General features: G+C 40.5%; 1 protein-coding gene across 8 annotated transcripts in view; it reads left to right on the top strand.

Annotated features, from left to right (window-relative positions):
- The window catches only part of TANK (TRAF family member associated NFKB activator), a 90,079-nt gene that overhangs the window by 11,741 nt on the left and 52,389 nt on the right, over window positions 1-25,949 (top strand). For 3 of the 8 annotated variants that reach the window (XR_011387282.1, XM_070070763.1, XM_008258661.4), the window contains exon 2: window positions 24,951-25,098. Coding sequence is in view for 7 of the 8 variants with exons in the window: in XM_070070763.1 (XP_069926864.1) it covers window positions 25,000-25,098 (99 nt within the window). In the remaining variant the exon portion in view is untranslated. Of the gene's footprint in view, window positions 1-5; window positions 194-418; window positions 639-24,950; window positions 25,099-25,949 lie in introns of those variants that run through there. The other 5 variants (XM_008258662.4, XM_070070765.1, XM_008258660.4 and 2 more) reach the window with 4 other exon arrangements.

Genomic DNA, 25,949 nt, shown 5'->3' with positions numbered 1-25,949 from the left:
GAGCCGAGCCGAGCCGGGCTGGGCTGGGCGGGGTCGGGCAAAAGGGGCCCGGCCGGGTGGAGGGTGAAGAGTTAATGGCTCCGCCAGCAGCCGCTGCCCTCTGAACTGGAACGGAAAGCAACTTCCGGTTGGAGTCCCTCAGCCGGGGGCCGGCGACCGGAGGCGTGAGAAAAAGTGGCGGAATCCTTGAAGTGTGAGTAAGAAACTGCGTGAGCGAATTGGCGTGTCCGAGTCCGTCGAGCGAGGAAGGGGGACTTGTGTGTGAGAGAGCGACAGGGACGCTGTGGCCGCGTGGGCGCCGCAGGGAGAGAAGCCGAGGAGCTCCGGGGACCGCGCGCTCGTAGCGCGGGGAGGGACTGGTGCGGGGGCAGGCGCGCGGACCGGTGTCCTGTAGCTGACGCGGGAAGGGCTTTCTGCGCCGGGGACGTCGGCTCACCAGCTACAGCCCCCGCCCCGACCCAGCCCAGGATCGGCCCTGGCAGCTCTCGGTGACCTCCTGTTTCGCTGTTTTGCCGGGGAGCTGCGGCTGGCGGGGCCTGCGGTGGACCCCGTCGGTAGCGCCCCTGACTTCCCCTAGGGAGGACCGCCTCCCAGGAGCAAGTACTGTCCTCGTTGCTGTTTCGAAAACTTCTGAGAAGGTTCTTTCCGTTGTTTTCCCCCAAGGGGGTTGCACAATTCTGCTCTTATGCTTTGCTGTGAGGTGTCATCATAGCCGTTGTCAGTGAGACGTTGGGCAACTTCCCAGAGGGTCGCAGAGGGGCTCGGTGGCCCGGGCAGAGGGGACGGAAGTGAGCGCTGCCGGCGGTGGGAGCCTCCAGGTAGAGCCCCCTACGCGGGTGGAAACTGACCAGCAAACGAGTTGCGGGCGCAAAAAGCTTGTGCTTGTCAAGAAGTGGAAACGCCGGGTTAGAAGGATCCCCGAGGCGTGTGCCTGTAGCCAGCCGCAGTCAGCCAGCCTTGCTGTGTCAGTCTCCTCCCAGGAGGTGCTTTGGACAAGTGAGAAGTGGTGGTGAAGGAAGTGAGGCGACATGAAATTGAGAGAACCCGATGTGCCTTCCTGCCCTGCTTGGAGTACACGTTGAAGGAGGTTGCAGAGAAGCAAGCGCTGTTTTCTGTTGAAAAAATTATTTTGTTCCCCTCTTGGTCGGGGCAAGACACCCTCAAATGATAGTACCGTGTATAAAGCCGAAAGTGAAACCCTTCTAAGCCCTGTGTTCAGCCATGTAGCCCTAGGCATTTTGCCTCTTGTAGGTGCATGATCGTGTTATTTCCTTATGAAAGCTAGATGGTCAATGCTTCCTGGTCTGTGATCTGCTTCCACCGATTTTTAAAAAACTATGATGGAAATCTTGCCATATGTACTTCTAGTTATTGTAATATGAGTGTGGTGTTCCCTAGTTTAGATGTACCACTTAATGTGCCTTATCTGTGTATTGTCCAATATTAAGTAATTTTTCCATTTTTCATTAGGAAGCAGATATGTTTGTGAAATGTATGGCAGATATTTTCAAGAACTGTCAGCCTTTTGGTTTAAAATGTCCAGGTTTTAGGGCCGGCGCTGTGGCATAGCGGGTTAAGCCAACATCTACCATGCCGGAATCCCATTTGGGCATTGGTTCAAGTCCCAGCTGCTCTACTTCTGATCCGGCTCCCTGCTAATGTGTCAGGGAAAGCACGGGAAGATGGCCCAAGTGCTTAGGTCCCTGCCTCCCATGTGAGAGACCTGTAAGTAGCTCCTGGCTCTTGACTTTGGTCTGGCCCAGCCCTGGCCATTTTCAGCCATTTGGGGAGTGAACCAGAGTATGGAAGATCTCTCTCTCTCTCTGTAATTTTGACAAAGTCAAAATTTTCAAATAAACAAATCAAGATTTTAAAAAAGTGCCCAGGTTTTGTAGTTCATAAGGGAAGGTAGTCCCCAGTCAAAACTTAGCTAAAATTTTCTCCTGTATTCATTGCTTCCACCCATTTTTATGCTTTACTCATTAACACATCTGAAAATTGTTTTTGAACATTGCATATGATCGCTATTCATTTTCCTTCTTTGTTTTTGAGAATGGATAGCCATTTTTCCTGAAATCAGTTATTTCACAATTGACTAGAAATACCTCTTCATAGTAAATTCCCTTGTGTATATGTGCTTTTTTAAATTTTAGATTCATCTGTTGCTTTATATGTCTCCTCTTTTACAAATACCAATCTGCTTTGACTATGGCACTTTTTAGTAATTCATAGGGCAAGTCCCTTTTCACTCTTCTTTTTTGAAACTTTCTTGAATATTAGTGCATTATCTTGCAGATAAAATATAAAATAAACTTCATATACCATTAAAAAATTCTTTGGGGAATTTTAACTACTATATTCTCTGATATTTTGTCACTGATATGTAGGTGAGTGTGTTTATCCAACTTTCTGAATTTATTACCTTTAATGAGGAGTTTCTCTGGGCTAGCATTGTGGCACACATTGGATTAGGCTGATGTCTGTGGCACCAGCGTCCCATATTGGAGTGCCAGATCCAATCCCAGTTGCTCTTTTTTTTTTTTTTTTAAGATTTATTTATTTGAAAGTCAGAGTTCTACACAGGAGAGGAGAGGCAGAGAGAGAGAGAGAGGTCTTCTATCCGCTGGTTCACTCCCCAGTTGGCCACAACAGCTGGAGCTGTGCTGATCTGAAGCCAGGAGCCAGGAACCTCCATCGGGTCTCCCACGTGGGTGCAGGGGCCCAAGAACTTGGGCCATCTTCCACTGCTTTCCCAGTGCCATAGCAGAGAGCTGGATCCGAAGTGGAGCAGCCAGGACTCGAACCAGCACCCATATGGGATGCCGGCACTGCAGGCAGCAGCTTTACCCGCTATGCCACAGCGCCGGTACCAGTTGCTCTGCTTCTAATCCAGCTCCCTGCTAAAATACTTGGGAAGGCAGCAGAGGCTGGCCTAAGTGCTTGGACACCTTCCTCCCATGTAGGAGATCCAGATGGAGCTTCTGACTCCTGACTTTAGCGTTGACCAGCCTCAGCCATTGCAACCACTTGAGGAGAGGATTAGCAGATGGAAGACCTTTCTGTGTGTGTGTGAGTCTGTCTGTCTGTATGTCTCTCTCTCTCTATCACTTTGCCTTTCAAATAAACAAATCTTTAGGGGCCGGCACTATGGTGCAGTAGGTTAATCCTGTGCCTGTAGTGCCTGCATCTCCTGTGGGTGCCTGTTCTAGTCCCAGTTGCCCCTCTTCCAATCCAGCTCTCTGCTGTAGCCTGGGAAAGCAGTAGAAGATGGCCCATTTACTTGGGCCCCTGTACCCACGTGGGAGACTGGGAAGAAGCTCTTGGCTTCAGATGGGCCCAGCTCTGGCTGTTGTGGCCATTTGGGGAGTGAAGCAGCATAGGGAAGACCTTTCTCTCTGTCTCTCCCTCTCATTCTCTGTAACTCTGCCTGTCAAATAAATAAATAAACTCTTAAAAATAAGCAAATAAATAAAAATAATCTTTTTAAACAGATTATTTAAAAATTTCTCTTGAATTTCCTGGGAAAACAATCACTTAAATATAAAAATCATATCTCTTCCTTTATACATCATTCTGCCTTTAATTAATTGCAAACTTCTCCAAAATAGTGATATATATAATAGCATTGATTCTGGCCATCTTTATCATCTTTATTAATTTGGGGATGTTTTTACTATGTCATTAAATATGAGGTTTACTATTAATCTCTAACAAATTCTATTTATAAAAGAAATTTTCTTTAATATTTCCATCTTTTTAGAATTTTTGTAGAAAATGGATGTTTGGTTTGTATCCAAAACCATATTTTGGCAGGGATGGGGGAGGGTGGTCTGTTTTCATTGGCTAGCACTTTGAGAACAATTTCAAGTGATAAGATATTGGGTGTTCATTTGGTGTGTATTTACATATGTGTGTGTGTGTGTATTTCTTGTCATATTATGACAGGGTGTTTTTTTTTGTATCAACCTAACTAAACATTTGTAGCAGAAATAGAAATTGAATTCTGTGAAATGATTTTTTTTCTTCTTTGTCCTATTAGGATGATGAATTATTTTAGTATCTTTCCAGTTTGTGAACCAGCCTTACCCTTGGTCATGGTGTAATATTTAAGCAATATATGGGTTCCTTTTTGTTAACAATTTTACTTAAAATCAATAATTGAGTTTCATCTATAGATACATTATTTGCATTATCTTAGCTAAGTTTTGATACCACGTTTATGCTGTTTTCCTAAAAAGAACTATGAAGAGTTACTTCTTCCTCTGCTTAGAAGTAGTTTTAAAAATTTTTATGTATTTATGTATTTATTGGAAAGGCAGAGGACTCACCAGTTCACTGCCCAAATGGTCACAACAGCTTGGAGTGTGCCAGTCTCCAGGTCTCCCATGTGTATGGTAAGGACATAAGTACTTGGACCATCATCCACATCTTCTCAGGTGTATTAACAGGGAGCTAGATTAGAAGCAGAGCAGCCAGGACTCAAACAGGTACACCCATATGGGATGCCAGTGTTACAGATGGTGACTTAACCTGCTGTGCTACAATGCTGGCCCCTTAGAAGTAATTTAAATAGCCTAAGAACAGTGTTCTTTGAAGATCTGAAAGAATTCACTCTTGAAACTGTCTGAGAGTACATTGCTCTTAAGAAAGAGATATTAGCAAAATGGTACAGAACTTGAAAAGAAAAAAAAAAAACTGGGGCCAACACTGTGTCTTAGCTGGTAAAGCTGCCACCTACAGTGCTGACATCCCATATGGGCTCCAGTTCAAGTCCTGGCTGTTCCACTTCTGATCCAGCTCTCTGCTATGGCCTGGGAAAACAACAGGTGGCCCAAGTCTTTGGGCTCCTACATCCACATGGGAGACCTGGAAGAAGATCCAGGCTCCTGGCATTGGATCATCCCAGCTCCGGCCATTGCGGGCATTTGGGGAGTGACCCAGTGGATGGAGGACCTTTCTCTCTCTGCCTCTACCTCACTGTAACTCTGCCTTTCAAAGAAATAAATAAATCTTAAAAAGGAAAAAAAAAAAAAAAAAACCTTGAAATAGATTAAAGGACCTGACACACCAATAATATTGAGACAACAAACTGCATTACTAACCCCTGATCATCCCTCCCCAGTCCTGCTATATTTTAGTTCTTCCATGCTCATGAATAAACGCATCTTAGATAGGGTCAGTTTCCTTTGTTATCATTAGCTTTCCAATTTTGTTTGGATATTTCTTACATTCAAGATAATAGCCAAGCTGACATTGGACTGTAGCCATATCCCACAAGGGGTTCTAAATAAGCAAGGGAGAGCATAAAAAAGCACAATGTGTGCTTAATATGAAGGGAAAAACTTTAGAAGAATTTAGGTATGTGTGGTGGGTGCAAATGCATGGAGCAGGGCTAGCTTCCAGGGAATGCAAACTAAGCATCTAACAGAAGCCCACAGATTTACTCGTCTAATAGTTTACCTAGATAGTAGTTTTAAGTCATCTTTGGTAGAATTATTAACTCTTTAAGTGATTGATTGTTTTAAGCAAGTTTTGTGTACTTTCAAGAATATGACCCTAAGCAGGTAATGTAATTTAGCAATATATATCTGTGAGCTGTGGAGGATACCTCAAGATACTCATAAATTAAAAGCAAAAATAAATATTGACATGATTGGAAATTGCCATATAATAAAGAAAGACTGTGTTTTTAAAAACATATCCATTAGGGCCGGCATATGCCAGCATACCTTGTGAGCACCACTTTGAGTCCTGGTGGCTACACTTCTGATTCAGATCCTTGCTAATGCACTGGAAAAGCAATGGAAGATGGCCTAAGTACTTGGGCCCTAAGTGCTTGGGAGATCCAGATGGAGTTCTAGGCTTCTGGCTTCAGCTTGGTCCAGACCTGGCTGTTGCACCATTTGGGGAGTGAACCAATGGATGGAAGATCCTCTGTTTCTTGTGCACGTATACCAGTTACTTTATGTACAATAAAGGAATGGGGAAGAGGAAATGAAAGAATGGAGAAAACTATGCTGCAGTAGTCAGGACATGATGGAACCCAGTTGCAGTTTTCTAGTTGAGAGTGTGTTCTTGGTTTGTAAGGACAGAGTTCTGGAGTAAAGCAATGGATTCCTTTTTTTTCTCTCTCTCTCTTTCTATTCTTTCTTTATTTATTTGAGAGGTAAAGTTACAGACAGAGAGAGGGAGAGACAAAGGTCTCCCATCTGCTGGTTCACTTCCCAAATGGCCGCAACAGCCGGAGCTGGGCTAGTCTGAAGCCAAGAGCTAAGAGCTTCTTTTGGGTCTCCCACACCAGTGCAGAGGCCCAAGGACTTGGGCCATCTTCTACTGCTTTCCCAGGCCATAGCAGAGAGCTGGATCGGAAGAGGAGCAGCTGGGACTAGAATTGGTGCCCATATGGGAGGCTTAGCCCACTATGGCACAGCGCCGGCCCCGTGGGTTCCTTTTTCAGTAGACACTGCCTGTCTGCTGCTGGAGCACATCAGTTGTATCTTCACGAGCCATTTTCAACATGGCAGGTGTGTCTGATTCATTGATTGGCTGCCCGTCAATCAGACTCTGATCTACCTCATTGACAAACCCTATTGTTCACAATAAGCTTTCGTTAGTTTACTTAGTGGTGTATAATCTTAAACTGCACTGTAACCATCCTGCCCTACCACCTGCAAATTAATATGGTACATGTTCTCAGTCTTGACTCCTCCCTTGGGCTTTTAGTCGACCATGGTAAGCGCCAAAGCCTCCTCAGCTGCCGCTTCACAAAACAGATACCAGGTCCACACCGAACAAGCATACAAGCGGAAGAAGGAGGAATGACAGAAGAAGGAGGCAGCAGCAATAGACCCATAAATATTTCTTTTTAAGAAAAAAAAAGTTTATGTGTTTATTTGAAAGGCAGAATTAGGGAGACAGAGCGGGGAAGACAGAGAGAGATCTTCCATCTTCTCTTTCAGTTGCAAAATAGCCACAATCCCCCAGGCTGGGCCAAACCAAAGCCAGGAGCCTGGAACTCCATCTGGGTCTCCCACATGAGTGGCAGGAGCACAAGTACTTGGGCCATCTTTCATTGCTTTCTCATTGCATTAGCAGGGATCTGGATTGGAAGTGAATAGCTGGATTTCAAACCAGTGCTCATATAGCATGCCGGTATCACCAGGTGGTTTAACCTGCTGGCCTCATCACCAGCTCCATCCAAAATATTTCTGCAGAGCCTTGCTTTAAGTGATTTATGAAAATGAATTTTAAATATTAGCCATTTTTAAATTTTTTCATTTATCTTTATTTTATATGAAAGGCAGAGAGACAGACACAGAGAGCTCTTCCATCTGTTGATTCACTCCAAACACCAACTGCTAGGGCCGGGCCAGGTCAGAACCAGAAGGTTGGAACTTAATCAGGGTCTCCTACATGAGTGACAGGGAACGAAGTACTGAGCCATGATCTGCCTTCCCAAGGTATGTATTAGGAGGAAGCTGAATCCAATATTAAAGTGGAATTCAAACCAGGCACTCTGATATGGAATGTGGTCATCCCAGCCAGCATCTTACCACTGCATGAAATGTCTGCCCCTAGCCATTTTTAACTTGCACAGCCCCACTCCAGATTCTGATACAGCCCCTACTCAGAGGAAAGGATGTCCCTAAAAGATCAGTCATGTATCTAAGCCCAGCTAAGTGAGCAGTGCCATGTCTGTGTTTACCTCAGGGTGTAGAATGTCACATGTCCTGTTTCCCTTCTGGTGTCATACTGTTTAGTTACACACTTGAACCTGTAGCATTTGATAAACAGTGTGAAGGAAAACAGTAAGCCTGAACCACATACCAAAGTTACAGACAGTGCTGTACTGCATATAACATAGTGGCTATACTATATAGCCTGGGTGTGTAGAAGTCTATACTATCCAGGTTTGTGTAAGTACACTCTGATGTTTGCACAGTGACAGAATTATCTAATGATGCATTTCTCAGAACATGTTTCAGTTGTTAAGTGACACATGAGTGTACTCTGTAAGTACTAGAGGAAAAAAGGAAGTGAAAGCAAAACTGAAACTCTTATGGGTGTGGTCTTTTGTGATGAAGTCTTCAAACTTTTCTTCAAAGATATCATAGAGAGTTTTACTACTTTCTGAGATTCTCTTGACTGGAGAGGTTTGGGATTACTTAGCAGAATTATCTTTCCTTGTTTATGCTGATACAAACGGCTAAGAAGCTTACCAAAGAAATATAAAATTTGGCCGGCGCTTCGGCTCACTAGGCTAATCCTCCGCCTGCGGTGCCAGCACCCCAGGTTCTAGCCCCGGTTGCTCCTCTTCCAGTCCAGCTCTCTGCTGTGGCCTGGGAAGGCAGTGGAGGATGGCCCAAGTACTTGGGCCCTGCACCCACAAGGGAGACCAGGAAGAAGCACCCGGTTCCTGGCTTCGGGTCGTTGCACCATGCCGGCTGTAGTGGCCATCTAGGGGGTGAACAAATGGAAAAAGGAAGACCTTTCTCTCTATCTCTCTCTCTCACTGTCTAACTCTGCCTGTAAAATACATATATATATATATATATATATAAAATTCAAGTTCTAATTGGAACATAGAAACAGGTGTGGTGTGATGTGCTATAGGTATGTCCATAACCAAAGTTTACAACCTGGGAATGAGACTAGAAATGCAAGCTGCTGTCTGGAGAATTGGCTGCTTGTGTTACGTAACTGTGATTAAAAAATAGAAAAGGATCATAAGTAAATGTTAAGAGTATAACAGTTCTCTTCCATTTCTTTTTTCAAGTAAGAAAAACACATATTTTTTAGTGCCTTTAAAGGTATGCCTTAACCATCAAAGACAAAGGACATCTTATTTATCTGTTAGTGCTATGTTATTGACTGGTTTTCTGCCTTTTGCTCCTGATGCTTTTTGTGGATGGGGAAGCGAACATGTAAGTAAGATATAGAAAAAAAAAAAGCTGTATCTTTTACTCAGTTATTCACCTCTTTGTCTGCTAAGGTAGCAACTTTTCTGAAACAAAATGTGAACTCCAGTTATTCAGACCCAAGGGGTAGGAGAAGACTGGTGGCTTTCTTTTCTAGGGTACAGTGGAAGGGGTAACAGTTACTCAAGGAGATTTCCTTTCTCCATCCTGAAACTGCTTTAGATTTGCATTGGTATATCACCTGGCAGAACATTTACCCAGAAGTAGAATATACTCAGCAGTGAGGGAAACCTGACAGAGAGGATTTTCGTCCCTCCCACATTTGTCTCTGTCGCTCTGCCAAAACACTTTCTAAAAGAACAAATCATCCTGGGATGGATACTACCTTTATACCTATTATTTCTTCAAATTTAGAATTCCAGTATACTCATATGTAGCTGAACAAAGTTCATCTATTCTAATTGAGCTGTTTTTGGAAGTAGAATGTTTGGTTCCTTCACCTTCAGCCTCAGTGGACTTCCTGAAACACCATTACTTACCCTCGATTATTACTTTCTTTATCCAGGCTATCATTTGGTAGCATAACATACTTAAAATACTGCAACAGTGAAATGAGAAAAGTTCGTCTTTAAAGAATAGGGAGCGTGGGGAGGATTGTAGTACCTGTTCAGAATGATTCAATATCCAGATAGTAGTAGTCCCAGAAAGGGATAAAAACAAAGAAAACTGCCAAAGAAAAATTCTAAGAACTGAAGGGTGGAATTTCCTGCTTAAAAGGGCCCACCAGGCACCTACTGTGATGGAGGTGAGTAGTCCACAACAAGATATGGTCCTGAAATTTCAGGCTGAAGACAAAGAAGAAAAAAAAATCCTGATAGATTCCAAAGAGGAAAAACAAGATTAGGAGACAGAATGAAAGTCAGCTCTAACAAAAACAAATAGAAGCTAAAAGGCACCGTAGCAAAGCTTTCAAAGTTCTGAGGGAAAGCTACTTCTAACCAAGAACTCTTGAACTGGCCAAATCATCAATTCAGTGTGAAGGTAAAGATATTTTCACTTATGCAGGGTCTCAAAACTTTACTTGCCAGTCTCAAGAAGTCGCTGGAGTATTTCCACCATTAAATGGAAGTATAAAACAAGAAGGAAAAAATATTGCAAATACTGAAAATGAAGGATACAATTAGAGAAAGACCTGGACGAAAGGAGTCCTCAAATTCAAGATGAGGAAAGATCCCAAGATGAAAGCTTATATCAGGCAGAGAGAGCAACCAAGCTAAATTAGAGCAAGTGAAAAAGTTCAAGAAAAATCCTTTTAAGAAGATGTAATTGATAGAATATAAAGTACCTGAATATGTTGATTTATGTTAGTGATAATAGCAAACAAAAAGTTTTTTAGGAAGAATTTTTCAGAAAAGGAAAATAAGCCATAGTATATAATATGGTTCACTGGTTAATAGCTTTATATAATAATAAGAAAGGAGACTAAAAGCTGAATGTTAATCTAACCAAGAAATAGGATGTACTGTATTTGGAAAAATGGGAATAGGAAGGAGGAGATGTTTAAAGAGTGCAGAGTCCTTATTTTGCATAATAGGAAGGTATGTAAAACTGAAAATTGAATAGTGACAATATTACATGTTATTTAGCTACACAATGATAAATCAAAGAAGACTCAGCCAAAAAAGTTGATGCCAAAGTGAAACAGAAAATGGGTAGAGCGCAGCAGAGAAAAACTGTTTTTTCTTAAGTCTATAGGACTGCATAACATTCAGATAGAGGTATGTATAGCTTTAATTAAAATAAAAACCATATTAAGAGAGAAAAGCAAAAGAGTGTGCTTTAACATCGGAGAGACCTGGATTCATCTGGTTGTTCCAAACAAATATTTTCTAATTCTGAGACCTTTGGCAACTTCTTCAGCATTTTGTAGCTCAGTTTGCTCATCTGTAAAGGAAAGGCAACATGTGTTCCTGCAGAGGGAAGATTCAAAATAAAGTGGTTTACTAAAAACGCCTGTCAAGTAGGTGTCAGCCGTACCTTGTTCCGGTGTTTCCCATGAGGAACTAGGAAACACCTCCTTGATTGTTGGGATACTTGGCCATTCAAACTGAAGACAGTCTGTGGTCACGCTCAAATTTCTCAACAAGAATTCCAGTAGCAAAGAAAACATTTGTCACAAGTACTGATGAACTGTGGAAATTTCACAGAACCAAGATCAATAAACTTGTTCTTGGGGCACCTACCAAAGTATCAAAATATCTTTTTCTTTCTTTCTCTTTTTAGAGAAACAGTCATTTTTGTTTCTGAATTTTATACAATTCTTCTGCAACAATTCAGAAGGTAGCTCAGTGTGGGGAAAAATGCTGCTTCATGAAAGTTGCCTTCCTGCCTTGGTGCAAATTTGTAGTGTTTTACAGTGCTTTCCCAGCAATAATCTGACCTTCTATGCCAGTGATTTTTGAAACTGTCTTCCTGCAACACAAAATTATGATCCAGGAAGTCTTAAAAGGGTTTCCTCGTTTTTTTCTTTCTTTCTTTCTTTTTTTTTTTTTTTTTTTTTTTTTTACAGGCAGAATTGGATAGAGAGAGAGACAGAGAGAAAAGTCTTCCTTTTGCAGTTGGTTCACCCTCCAATGGCCGCCGCACCGTGCTGATCCGATGGCAGGAGCCAGGTGCTTCTCCTGGTCTCCCATGGGGTGCAGGGCCCAAGCACTTGGGCCATCCTCCACTGCACTCCCGGGCCACAGCAGAGAGCTGGCCTGGAAGAGAGGCAACCGGGAAAGAATCCGGCGCCCCGACCGGGACTAGAACCCGGTGTGCCGGTGCCGCTAGGTGGAGGATTAGCCTATTGAGCCGTGGCGCCGGCCATATTTTTTAAAAGCATCCTGGATTATTCTAATGTACTGACAGATTGAGAGCTGCTATCATAGCCTGAGTTTACCCTAAACACTCAACTGGGGCAGGTGAGGAAACTGAGAGCCATGGAAAGGTTAGCTGACTTAGTCGATCTCACCCATCACCTAGAATGTCTACTGGCATATGTATTCTGCACCCCAACTATGATTGTTATTTTTGGTTGACTATTTTTTTTTAAATTTAGAATGTCTGGGGCTAACATTGTGGCATAGAGGGTAAAACTGCTGCCTACAATGCCAGCATTCTGACTGTTGCACTTCCCATCCAACTCCCTATTAATGACTTGGGAAAAGCCATGGAAGATAGCCCAAGTGCTTGGGCCTCTGCCACCAATGTGGGAGACCCAGATGAAGCTCTTGGTTTTTGGAGTGAACCAGCAGAAGGAAAATCTGTCTCTCTGTCTTTCCCCCTTTCTCTGTAATTCTGACTCTCAAATAAATAAATGTTTTAAAAATGCAAATAAATAAATTGAGAATTTCTAGTCTACAAGCTATTTTTAATGGAAAAATTAATGAATGTTTTACAAAATGTGGTATAGTTAATATTGTTGTGGCACAGGCTACTGCTTGTAATGCGAGCATATCAGAGTGCAAGTTCAGTCCTTGTTGTTCACTTCCAATCCAGCCCCCTGTCATTGCACCTGGGAAAACAACAGAAGATGGCCTAAGTGCTTCCACCCCTGTCACGCATGTGGGAGACACAAATAGAATTCTGGGCTCTTAGGTTCATTCAGCCTGGACCAGCCCTATCCATTGTGGCCATTTGAGGAGTGAACCAGCTGATGGAACATTCTCTCTTTTGCTCCCTCTGTTTCTCTCAAATATATAAATCTTTATATATATATATAATATTGTTTTGAATCTTTATTTTATAGCATCTTTTTGTTGTTATTCCACAAACAGCAAATCAAAGCTTATAATCAACTTTTGCTTTCCTATGGTAGGATGGTACAGCAAGTGTTAGACTTTCCTAGATATGAATATTTATGTTTAAGAAAAACTGGTGTGGCTCCTAAAAAGATTGGAGAATTGGATAATTTTGGCACTGATGGGGGTTTGGAAGGTTGGTTTATCTGGCTTCCTATGGATTGTTGAGTTCTATCCTCAGGAATATTCAACAGTCGGAATAAGAGAGAGTACGTTGCATAATATAAAAATATTGGATCTAGCTTTAAAGTTATACATTTAAAATCACACTCTAAACATCTTGAGAATGACTGGAAATGGAGATCTGTAAATCTCTGAAACCTTATTTATTTTCTCATTGGATTTCTCACAATTACTTCTAATAAAACAAGTTGTGACATGGAAGCATTTGCCCAGCAGCCCCTAGGTGTCCTCAGGGAAATTAAAAGAAGGGATATGAAGAGCTGTGGAGTCCTGTGTAGTGGTTAGGAGCACAGAGTACAGCTTTTGTAATTATGTAGGCTTTTGCCTATTGCTGTTTATCTTGGTGACATTTTCAAGGCTAAATGGCTCTCAGCAATTTTAAACTGTGATTTAAAGAGGAAAATAGGATGTTTCTGAAAAGGTCCTCTATCACCTGAAGTTTCACTCTCCTCACATAGAAAAACTCACTCCCTTTGTATTGTCTCAGGGATGCTGGAGGGGCAGCTAATCTGTACGTGAGATTTAACTACTGTCTTAAAAACAAATTTGTCCTTTATGAATCTTGTAAAGCTTGTGTATTTGGGAGGACTTTTTAAGATAACTGAAAATATTTTTTCAAGCCTTTCTGATTGAGACTAGAATATATAAACTCTCCTACTCTTTGAAACATCATTGGTAATACTGCTTTGTCATAAATTTGGTAGAGGAAGACTTTAGAAAAAAACTATTCAAACATTCTGCCAAAGGCTTATTTTTTCTTTTATTTAAACACAGTTTTTAAAGGTTAATAGACCAAAGCATTAGTAATATTTCTATTTAGTTAGTAGTCTCTCTATGTAAGATAACAGGCTTACTCTTAAATGCCATAGTAATTTATGCATTTCCTAGTTTTCCTTTTGACATCTGTGTAAACAACAGTGGGCGTATTCTCTTTGTGGTTTATGTTTAGAAAAAAAAAAAGTTACAATCTTGTTATACAAGGTGGTACAATAATAAGTGTTTTCTCTCTCTTTTCACTATTTCTTTTCAGTATTTCATTTGAAAAGTACGCACGCCTTTTTCTCTGCTCTTTTTGGTAAAAATATTGTGGTACGGTTGACTGTTCAAGGCGTCAGAGGACATTCAAAAAAGGAATTTAAGAATACAGTGAAGAAGTCACATCTAGCTTTCATTTCTTACTGCTTATTGCTTCATTGATTCTTTCTTCCTCCTTATTATGAATTATATCTCTCCAAGCATTTTCGTCCAAAATTCAATTTAGTACCTTCACCTTACTCAAAAAATATTTTCTTCCTATTTTCCTGTGTCTGAACACCATCACTTTGTTTTTAAGATTTTTATTTATTTATTTGACAGGTAGAGTTACAGACAGTGAGAGAGAGAGAGAGAGACAGAAAGGTCTTCCTTCCGTTGGTTCACTCCCCATATGGCTGCAACGGCTGGAGCTACGCCAATTCGAAGCCAGGAGCCAGGTGTTTCTTCCTGGTCCCCCACGCGGGTACAGGCGCGCAAGCACTTGGGCCATCCTCCACTAACTTCCCAGGCCACAGCAGAGAGCTGGACTGGAAGAGGAGCATCCAGGACTAGAATCCGGTGCCCATATGGAATGCTGGCACTGCAGGTGGAGGATTAACCTAGTGTGCCACAGCACCAGCCCTGAACACCATCACTTTTTACCTAATATTTTGAAAAAATGTAGCTGGCCAGTCATCTGCAATAAAATCACCTTGGGCACTTTGTTAATTAAAATGCAGATTCCAAGACCCTTTTCCCAGCTAAGGTACCCGAATGCTACCTTTTTGTCTCTTGTGCAAATACAGCTGACCACTAAATCGTATTATTTCTGTCTTTGAAATATCTCCTGAAACCACTCTTATTCCATTTCTCTTATAGCTCAGACTCAGCTTTCACCCAGAATACAGCAATAATTTCCTATGAAATACCCCCACTGTGTCTTCCTTACTAGTTGGTGAGGCATCCAGTCTACTTTTGTAAAACCACGTCCATATCCTGCTTGAAAGCCCTCCATCATGCCTTTATGTCAACAAGTTAAAGTATAAATTTCTTTTTTTAAAAAGGCTTATTTATTCCTTGAAAGGCAGAGTTATGAAGGCAGAGAGAGAGAGTCTTTGTTCTGCTGGTTCACTTCCCAAATGACTTCAATTGCTGGAGCTGCACCCATTCAAAGCCAAGAGCCTGGCACTTCTTTGAGGTCTCCCACGTACGGGTATAGGGGCCCAAGCACTTGGGCCATCTTCCACTGCTTTCCCAGGCCACAGCATGGAGCTGTGGAGTGAGATCAGAAGTAGAGCAGCCAGGACTCGAACAGGTGCCCATATGAGATGCCAGCACTGCAGGCGGCAGCTTTTACCCACTATGCCATGTCGCTGGCCCCAGTATAAATTTCTTACAGTGAAATTTACAATCTGACTGTAACTTAGTTCTATGTAGTTTATACAGTTAGTATACTGTACAGTGCCCAGAGTTGCCATTCCAATCATAGTCTTTAAGAATGGTGTCCCCAAGGGTTTTTGCAGTACAGCAGTTACACATGTTGACCCTTACTATAGCCTGTTTTGCCACCTTCATCTATCCATCCTCACCGCACACACACACTACACTTGAATAAATAGAATACTCCTTCTATTGAGCCTGTGTCTTGCTCATACCTTTTATTTAACAGTTCTTTTTTTCTTCTTTTACTTTTGAGGTACAGCTTGCAATGAAATGCACAAATCTTGAGTGAACCATTGGAGGGATTCCAACAAATTCCTGTACTTGTGTTCTTAGGAAGATAATGTTCCTACCCTGTGTTTTTTTATACATTTATGATTGACCGCCTATATCGGTTGATTATTTTCAGTTGTGTCCATCCCACTAAATAACAAGCTTTAATTGGAGAAAAGGTCAAAGACTACAACAATCTCTTTTCCTGGGAGAAAAGAGCACCTACTGTGTGTTCAGCATTGAACGAGTCTTGAATATTGTACCATTCAGGATATAATTCAGCTACTTTTTTAGAGGCCACGAAGCAGTGATTAAACAAGATAGAAATTGGATTTCTTTTACAGGTAACAATTGTAAGTATATGATGTCCAAAGCCCATCTGGTAGCTCCACAGTGTCAAGGACCTAGGCTTCACTCTTGTTCTGTGATATCTAAAGCATTGCTCTTACCACAGTGTTACAGGTGGGTTACCACTGCAACATTCAGTCCAGCTGGGAAATGACAAAAGGTGAAATGGGAGCTTGTTTTGGACGTTACACCAGTTTCCCAATGATTAGAACATGGTCACAGGACCCAATGAAATTTGGTAGTACTAGTACTGTAAGAGAAGAATGAAAATTGAGGAACAAATAACATATTTCACATATGGTCTCACTTAATCTTCTCAATAACTCCACAAACTAGGATATGAAAACTGATGCTTAGAGAAGCTAAGTAAGTGGCTAGAGAATTGCACATCTGGGATCTGAATTTGAAGCCTCTATTTTTTTTCCACTCTGCCTAGTAGTGGTTAGAAAGGAAGATACAAGGGGCCAGCACCATGGCGCAGGTTAATCCTCCGGCTGTGGCGCCGGCATCCCATATGGGCACCGGGTTCTAGTCACAGCCGCTCCACTTCCAGTCCAGCTCTCTGATATGGCCTGGGAAAGCAGTAGAAGATGGCCCAAGTCCTTGGGCTCCTGCACCCACATGGGAGACTGGGAAGAAGCACCTGGCTCCTGGCTTCAGATTGGTGCAGCTCCAGCCATTGCAGCCATTTGGGGAATGAACCAATGGAAGAAAGACCTTTCTCTCTGTCTCTCTCCCTCTCACTGTCTGTAACTCTACCTAACAAATAAAATAAAATCTTTTTTTTTTTAAAAAAAAGAAAGGAATATACAGATATTATTGAATGAATTATCACACTAATCTTCACAGTATGATAATCACATATTTTAATATCATATTACAGTATAATATTGTCAGTGTACTTCTAGGACATTCCCTGTAACTTCTTCCTTCTTACCATTGTAAAATGAAATGCTATAACTGTTGAAATCTTTACTTAATGTATACTAAACTGATCTTCTGTATATAAAGAAAATTGAAAATGAATCTTGATATGAATGGAAGGGGAGAGAGAGCGGGAAAGGGGAGGGTTGCGGGTGGGAGGGAAGTCATTGGGCGGGGGCCAATGTAATCCATAAGCTGTACTTTGGAAATCTATATTCATTAAATAAAAGTTAAAAAAAATGCTATGTCAACTGGTTTGCAACCAAGGCCTAATTTGTTATATAAATTAAAACAAAATGATGACTTCCTTTAAATATATTATTTATGAGGAAAAATAAGTCACCATATTTGCTAAGCAAAAACATCTATGCTCTCTGTTTGCTTACTAATGCTAATATAGTCATAAAGTTAAGGAGATTGGATCACCTGGCCCTTTCATTCTAAAAGTATAGAAGCTTGTTTTCAGGCATCCTACTCATTTCTATAGTAATCATTTCAAGGGTTGTCCTGATCAGCAAAATCAAGTCCATAACAAATGCATGCTTTAGAGAAGGATGGCTATTATCTAACACTAAAAACATCTTTATAACAGTGGGGAACCTGTTTCAGAAAGAATGGTTGCTATTTGATAACAAAATAAAAGAAAAAAGTAAAGTCATTCTACCCATACTTCTAAACCCTATTCAGATACCACATAGCTCTCAAAGTTTTTCATGAACTTTTTAAATAAGTATGAACATTTCTTCCACCCTCCCGACACTGTACCTTTTGTATGTCTTGGGACACTCCTATATATACTTCATGTTACATTAACTTACCTTCATGAAATGAGTTTCATATCTACTTTGTTCTCATTGCATCTGTAGTGCCCAGAAAACCTTTGCACAAAATTGGCATTCAGTAAATGTTTGATTGAATGAATAATACACCATGGCACCCTTGAGAATATTTTACAAACAGTCCTTGAACTAAAAATTTTGAAGATTTAGTCCAGTTTGTAGCACAGCTTTGTAGCCATAGGTAGGTCATTTAAGCCTTCTGAACCTTGTTGGTTCAGCATTGTAGTACTGCTGGTTAAGCTTCCACCTGTGATGCTGGCATCCCCTGTTGGAGTACTGATTTGTGTCCCAGCTGCTCTGCTTCCAATCCAGCTCCCTGATGATGGCATCTGGGAAGGCAGCATATGATGGCCCAAGTGCTTATACACCTGCCACCGATGTGGGAGATCCAGATGGAGTTCTGGCTCCTGCCTTTGATTTGCCACAGCCCTGGAGGTTATGGCCAGTTGGGGAGTGAACCAACAGACAGAAGATCTCTCTCTCTCTCTTCTCTCTTCTCTCTCTCTCTCTAGCTTTTCAAACAAATAAGTAAATTAAAAAAAAAAAAAGACTGTCAATAAAAGAAAATGAAAATACTTTCTTAAATAAACATAACTCTAAGGTCTCTAAGGTCTCTGAATTCCTTACTGCTTCCCATAGTGCCTCGCATATAGTAAGCAAGCAAATTTGTTTCTAATTGAATTGAATAGTAATGAAATTTTTTTTTAAATCAAACTTGACCCCAGCAGTTGACCTTTCTTGGGGCTGGGAAACTTTACCAAGGGAAGGTCAAATTATCTCCGTAGCTCAGGTTGCTGCTCCTATGCCAGGACAGTCTCATTATTGAACCTAAGGACCAGTGGAAAAGGAAACAACCTGCTGCTGAGGGATTTTCTTGGTGGTTCCTCCTATACAGGCATTCACAGGGCCAGAAGATAGGACAAGAACCTTCTGTCCCCTATTTTGCCTTCTTACTAAAAGGGTAGAAAAACCAGAAGAACCTAAATGGGTGCATAGAGAAGTACCCAGGATTCAGGAGGATTGCAGCTGGGGGGATGGTGGGTGTGGATTTGCATTTAGCCTGCTACCTTCTGGGGCATCAGAGTGGCTTATGCTTTCTTTGTGTAGCAGAAAGAAACCAACAAACCAAACCAGGAATTAAAGTGAAATGCTAACTGAAGTGTTTCCAAAGCACAATTAGGTTGCTCTAATTTCAACCTCATGGGTTTGGAGAATAAGATTGGCCATGAGAGTTGAGTTTAAGCATGTTTACTATAAATAAAAAGCATTCCCCTGGAGCCTAGCAAATTTTGCAGAAGGTATACCAAAATGTAATTGAAATGTGACTGCCTCTTAAATTGTGAAATTAATTTTACACTTAACAAATGCTGAAAAAAAAAGATGAACAAGTGGCTTTAAAGTTCATGGTGTTAATATGTGAAATCTGTCCAATTTAATTAGCTGGGTCCTACAGACTTTCCTTTTTCTCTGATCAGTGTCACTAATAAAACACCCAATTCTCTCATTGGTTGAGAGACAGTAATGAAATCTATCATTTGTTTATTTGTATGAATGTGAAACTTGTTTTCTCATCATACATTTCTTTATCAGGAGATAGTTTGCATCCATGTGGAATTTACTTGGTAGCTCTTCTTAGTGACATTTGTGTGATCTAATTCAAGGACCTGAAGTAAAGGCTCCACATGATTTACTTGCATATGATGCAGCTAAATTTAGCAGTGCATTTACATTTTTAAAAGCAAGAATACACCTTCTTGATGGCACAGACATGAATTTTTAACGTACAAACTCAAGAACTGTAGAACAAGGAAGTTCTATAGAAATTAAGTCCAATCATCTTTAAAGAAGCTTGGGTCACGAAAGATTTAGTGAGGCCGGCACCGCGGCTCAATAGGCTAATCCTCCGCCTGCGGTACCAGCACACCGGGTCCTAGTCCCAGTCCCAGTCGGGGCGCTGGATTCTGTCCCGGTCGTTCCTCTTCCAGTCCAGCTCTCTGCTATGGCCCGGGAGTGCAGTGGAGTATGGCCCAAGTCCTTGGGCCCTGCACCTGCATGGGAACCCAGGAGAAGCACCTGGCTCCTGGCTTCGGATCAGCGCGGTGCGCCGGCCGCAGCACACCAGCCGCAGCGGCACTGGGGGGAGAACCAACGGATAAAGGAACACCTTTCCCTCTGTCTTTCTCTCTCGCTGTCCACTTTGCCTGTCAAAAAAAAAAAAAAACAACATTGAGTGACATTAGGGTCAGTCGGTGATACGACACAGCAAGAAACTAGATGAATTCCAAGTTCAGGGCACTTATTTGTCCAAGATATAAAAATACAGATGAGATTTACAGTGACAATTTATCATGATATGTATATATTTTTAAGACAGTGATATATAACTTAGCCACTTTTAATTTCTGCACTAGCATATTACAGTATATTCTACACCCTGTGACTGCCTACACTTGCATACTTATTTTTAAACTCATATATTTTTTCACTGGTCTTAAATACTTGTTTGGATGAGATAAATCTAAAGGAATAAAATATTCAAAGTGACACTTAGTATTAATGCCTGTGTTTCTGTAGTGTCTAAGTCACTGTTAATTATACTAACAGAATTTCAGATTTTTTCATCTATCAGAGGTCACAGTGGAAACTAAGTTCCTAAGTGAAACACCTAAATAATTATCATTCTGTCAGTTCTTCAGAAGTAATGACACTGTGATCCCTGTAATAAAAACTTAGAAAATTTTTTTTTTCAATCCAGCCTGGTAAATGATTTAGGAGTGTATTCAGTATCTTAAAATGAAAGATACTAGAAGAGTAGGATTGAAATATTACTTGTACCTGGATATTTAAAGATGATTGTGAAACTCAAAAGGAAAACTAGTTGGTGGGCCAGTGCTAAGGCACAGTAGGTTTAGTCACCACTTGCAGCACCAGCTTCCCTTGTGGACGCCAGTTCAAGTTCCAGCTGCTCCACATCCAGTACCACTCGCTGCTAATGTGCCTGGGAAAGCAGCAAAAGATAGCCCAAGTGCTTGGGCCCCTGCACTTGTGTAGGAGACCCAAAAGAAACTCTTGGCGCCTTACTTCACCCTGGCCCAGCACCGGCCATTGTAGCCATGTGGGTAGTGAACCAGCAGATGGAAGATCTTTCTGTGTCTCTCCCTCTCTCTCTATAACTCTGCCTTTCAAATAAACTCTTTTTTTTATTTTTTGACAGGCAGAGTGGACAGTGAGAGAGAGAGACTGAGAGAAAGGTCTTCTTTTTTCCATTGGTTCACCCCCCAATGGCCTCTGCAGCCGGCGTGCTGCGGCCAGCGCACCGTGCTGATCCGAAGGCAGGAGCCAGGTGTTTCTCCTGGTCTCCCATGAGATGCAGGGCCCAAGCACTTGGGCCATCCTTCACTGCACTCCTGGGCCACAGCAGAGAGCTGGACCGGAAGAGGAGCAACCGGGACAAAATCCAGTGCCCCAACTGGGACTAGAACCCAGTGTGCCGGTGCCGCAAGCTGAGGATTAGCCTATTGAGCCGCGGCACTGGCCTAAAATAAATCTTAAAAAATAAAAAAGTAAACTGGTAAAAGTCTTGCTGACCTTAGATTAGGAAACAGTTTTTTAGATATGGCACCGAAACCACAAGCAACCGAAGAAAAAAATTGGTCAATTAGACTTCATCAAAATTTAAAATGTATCAAAAAACACTATCTGAAAAGTGAGGGGTGAGCGTTTGGCCTAGCAGTTAAGATAACACTTGAGACACCCACATCACTTTTCAGAGCACCTAGGTTTGGATCTTGGCTCTATTCCTGATTCTAGCCTCTTGGTAATATGCACCCTGGAAGGCAGCAGGCGATAGCTCAGGTAGTTGGGTCCTTAGCAGCCACATGGGAGACCTGGACAGAATTCCTGGCTCATGGTTTCAGCCTGGTTCAGACCTGACTGTTGGAGGTATTTGGGGGAGAGAACCATCAAATGGGATCTCTCTCTGTCTCTCTCTGTCTCTCTCTCTCTCTCCCTCTCCCCTTGTAAAATAAATAAAAATAATAAAATTTTTAAAAGAAAGTGAAAAGATATCTAAAAATGGGAGAAATACAATGTAACCATCTTGATTTTGGAATAAAGAACTCTTAACAATTTAACAACAAAAAGGCAACCCAATTTAAAAAGTGGGCCAAAAAAAAAAAAAAAAAAAGAATTTGAATAGACATCTCTCCAAAGATATTTAAGTGACTAATAGGAACAAGGACAGATGCTTGACATCAGGAAGGAAATGCAAATCAAAACCACTGAGGAATGGATAAATAAAATATTGCATATTTGTACAATGAACTGTTATTCAGCCATAAAAATAAGCTGATTATTAATTGCAACATGGATAACCTCAGAATTATTATGCTTTGTGAAATAAGCTAAACATAAAGGCCATGTATTTTATGATAATGTTACATGAAATGTCAAAAATGGGCAAATCCATAGAAATAGAAAAGGGGTTAATGGTTGCTAGGAAAAAGACAGAGGAGAGGAATTGGGAGTAACTTTTAATAGGCACAGTTTCTTTTGGAGAAGATCATAATGTTCTGGAATTAGACAATGGTGATGTGATGGTTGCATAGCATAGTGAGTATATTAATAAGTACTGTTGGGGCTGGCACTGTGGCATAGTGGGTGGAGCTACCACCTGCAGTGCCAGCATCTCCTATGGATGCCAGTTCAAGTCCTGTCTGCTCCACTTCCAATCCAGCTCTGTACTAAGGCCTGGGAAAGCAGTAGAAGATGGCCCAAGTCCTTGAGCCCCTGCACACACAAGGGAGATCTGGAAGAAGCTCCTGGGTCCTGGGTTTGGATCGGCACAGCTCCAGATGTTACAGCCATCTGGGGAGTAAACCAGTGGATGGAAGACCTCTCTCTGTCTTCTCTCTCTCTACCTCTGCCTCTCTTTAACTCTGCCTTTCAAGTAAATAAATAAGTCTTATTAAAAAAAAAAAAAGTACTGTAGTAATGTGCCTTTTAAATGGTAGATGTTATTTTGTTTTATGAATTATATCTGAATTGAAAATGCTAAAATTTTTCTACAAAGCATTGTGGGCCCAAAGATAAAATTTTTAAATGACAGTTTGGAAACCAATTATAAAAGATATCCAGGAAGGGAAATTGTGGGAGGGAGGGAAATATGGTTATCTTCTTTGAATTCTACCTATGAAATACATGAGATCTGTTCTCTTTAGATTAATAATTTAAAAATTCATAGACAACAGAATTAAAAGATAAGTGTTTTGGTGCAAAAATATTGAAATTAGTGCATACAAGAAGTTTTCAAAAGTCTCATGAAAAATACATATTATGAAATGACTGTGTGACTCTCAGTAAACTTGTTTTTTACAATAAATAAAGATGTCCCCAAAGTGAAATAATTTGTACTTCTGCCTATTCTGTGGCTATTAGAGGATTAAGAGAAAGGTCCTGTGTTGTGGTTTATACAACTGGACAGAAAGAATGTCATTAGCTCTCTGCTTAGAGACAAGGAATGCAGTTAGAGATGTTATACAAACTGTACCAATAAAACCCAATTACCTCCACTGAGCAAATCACCTGTAGTTCAGAAACAGCAGGGAAGTAGGGAAACTAATATGTAGTGGGGGTAGAACTAAAGGGATGTGATTTTTCTTTTTTTATATGCAATCCAACAGCAGCTCTCCCTAGATTTTGTGCTAAAATAAGAGCATTTTCACACATTTTAATTGCTCTCCAATAACAACAGTGTGAACTCCAACTACAAACATTTATTATCTATTTAATTTTGCTCTAATTTCAGTGTAGTGAGAATTTACAGTTTAAGTGGGAGTAACTACCCATTTAGTAAAAGAAATCCCTTCTCACTTTGCTAGTCCTGTAATATATGTCTACAATAAAGTATTAATAAAATGGCCTTTTATATTTCTCCATTTTTAGATTGCATTTATAGGTTATTTTTCAAACTCGAATTTTTTTGAACTGGAATATTAGTAAAGATACTTAAAAATTAAAGAAGTTAAGGTTTCATAATATTTCTGGATTTAAGAGGAGACTTTTATGCCTTTAAAGTGCCTAATGCTATAGTGTTTGCAGTAAACCTTACATGCAGGACCATCTTTAAGGTGCATTTTTAAAGGAGTGAATGTTCCAACATGGGAAGCAGTCCATACACTCATAGAACGACATTTGCTTTAAGTAGCACTCTGACCTCAGAATCAGCCCTTAAGGCATTCTGGTCTGGCTGGAAAGCTCATGAGAGCATTTCAGGCATGGAAAGCCAAGACACTGTAGCAAAAAATGTCCTACATAAAGGATCTCAGTGGGTGAGACCCTAGTGGAAAGAAGTGATCATCAAAGAAGGATGTACTTTTCTCTGAAGGGAGGACAGAACTTCCACTTAGCTTATGGCCATGTCCAAACACTGAAGGAATTTGTAGACTCAAAAAGCTTCCATAGCCTAGGCAGCTCATGTCAAGGGACTCGGGTGATCACTGACATCATATTTGATTGTTAATTGCTAAATTGTTAAATTAACATCAGGAGTCACTGTGCACTAACTTCCCATGCAGGACCTATGGCCTCAAAGAGTTGTATTATGAGTTAATAGTAAAACTCCTTCTCAAAGACTTACTTCGTTTTAGTGTATTAAGTGGAGGATATTCTTATTTCTCTTAAACTATAATTATGTTTAAATGCTCCCAAAAAATGTATCATTCTTGGGTTTATCTTTAAAGTTAATTAAGTTTCTCAAAAAAATAAATAAACAAAACAATGCTTAAAACAAAAAAGTGAAATCAACTTCGAGGTGCAGTGACTCTGAACGGCCTTGGTCTTGACTGTTGAACAGCTTTTTTCGTACAATTTGTTGAACTCTTTACTTAGTATAGAGTTAATCTTCTGTGTATAAAGGTCATTGAAAATAGATCTTAATAAAATATAAGACTGAGAATAGGAGAGGGAAGAGGAAGAGGGATGGGAGTGTGGGTGGGAGGGTGGGTACAGTGGGAAGAATCACTATGTTCCTAAAGTTGTATTTATGAAATACATGCAGTTTGTATTCCTTAAATAAAAGGTTTCTTTGGGGAAAAAATCCTTAAATAAAAAAATATGCATTTTAAAGTGCATTAATATAACTTAACTAAATTGTTCTGATTACTTTACAGACCAGTCATTTACTCCATCCTTTATAGTGATGCTACAGGACACAGAGGAATGGATAAAAACATTGGTGAGCAACTCAATAAGGCATATGAAGCCTTCCGACAGGCATGCATGGATAGAGATAATGCAGTAAGAGAACTACAGCAAAAGGTGTGTAATTCTGGTTTTGAATGTTTTTCTGTGGAATTTGAGTGCCTTTTACAGCTAAAAAATGTCGCATTAGTAGAAACTGTTATATGTAACAATTATATATAAATATATACATAATATATAACATATATAACTTATAATTATTAATTGTAACTACTAGAATTCAATAATATATTTATTAGTGGATGAAGTTTGATGTTTTTATTGTCTTTTGAAAAAATATCATGACTCTGGGTAGGATTGATTTGATGGCTTCATGTTAAGGTGATTATGTTTAGGCAAGATGAAGAATGTTGTCTTCTCTAAATAATTTTTGATATCAGTGTTTACTTTGCATATAAAGAGGGAATCATTAAGAACAATCAGTTTGATAACTGAAAGAAGTATTATTGTCTCAACTAGATTAGATTTTTAAATTTTTTTTTACTTGGTATTTGGCTAGTAGAAAGTGTGTGGAAATATTAAAATAATCTAGAACTCAATTTGTTATTAACATATAGTAACTCTTCCATTCTTTATGACAGTTAGACTATTTCAGTGAAATCTTTGACTTAATAAAAAAAGTTCAGCTTCTAAAAAATTTCTCTGTACTCCTAAAATTTCCATTTAGTACTTTGTTTTTTAAAAAAACTTTATTTTATTTATTTGAAATGCAGAGTTACAGAGAGAGATCTTCCATCCACTGGTTTACTCCTCAAATCACCTCAACAGCCAGTGCTGGTCCAGGCCAAAGCCGGGAACCAGGAGCTTCATCCAGGTCTCCCACATGGGTACCCAAGGACTTGGGCCATCTTCTACCATTTTCTCAGGTGCATTAGCAGGTAGTTGGATCAGAAGTGGAACAACTGGGA

Source organism: Oryctolagus cuniculus, chromosome 3 (assembly GCF_964237555.1).
Source record: "Oryctolagus cuniculus chromosome 3, mOryCun1.1, whole genome shotgun sequence".
Lineage (NCBI taxonomy): Eukaryota > Metazoa > Chordata > Mammalia > Lagomorpha > Leporidae > Oryctolagus > Oryctolagus cuniculus.
This window is presented reverse-complemented; position numbering and strand designations above follow the sequence as displayed.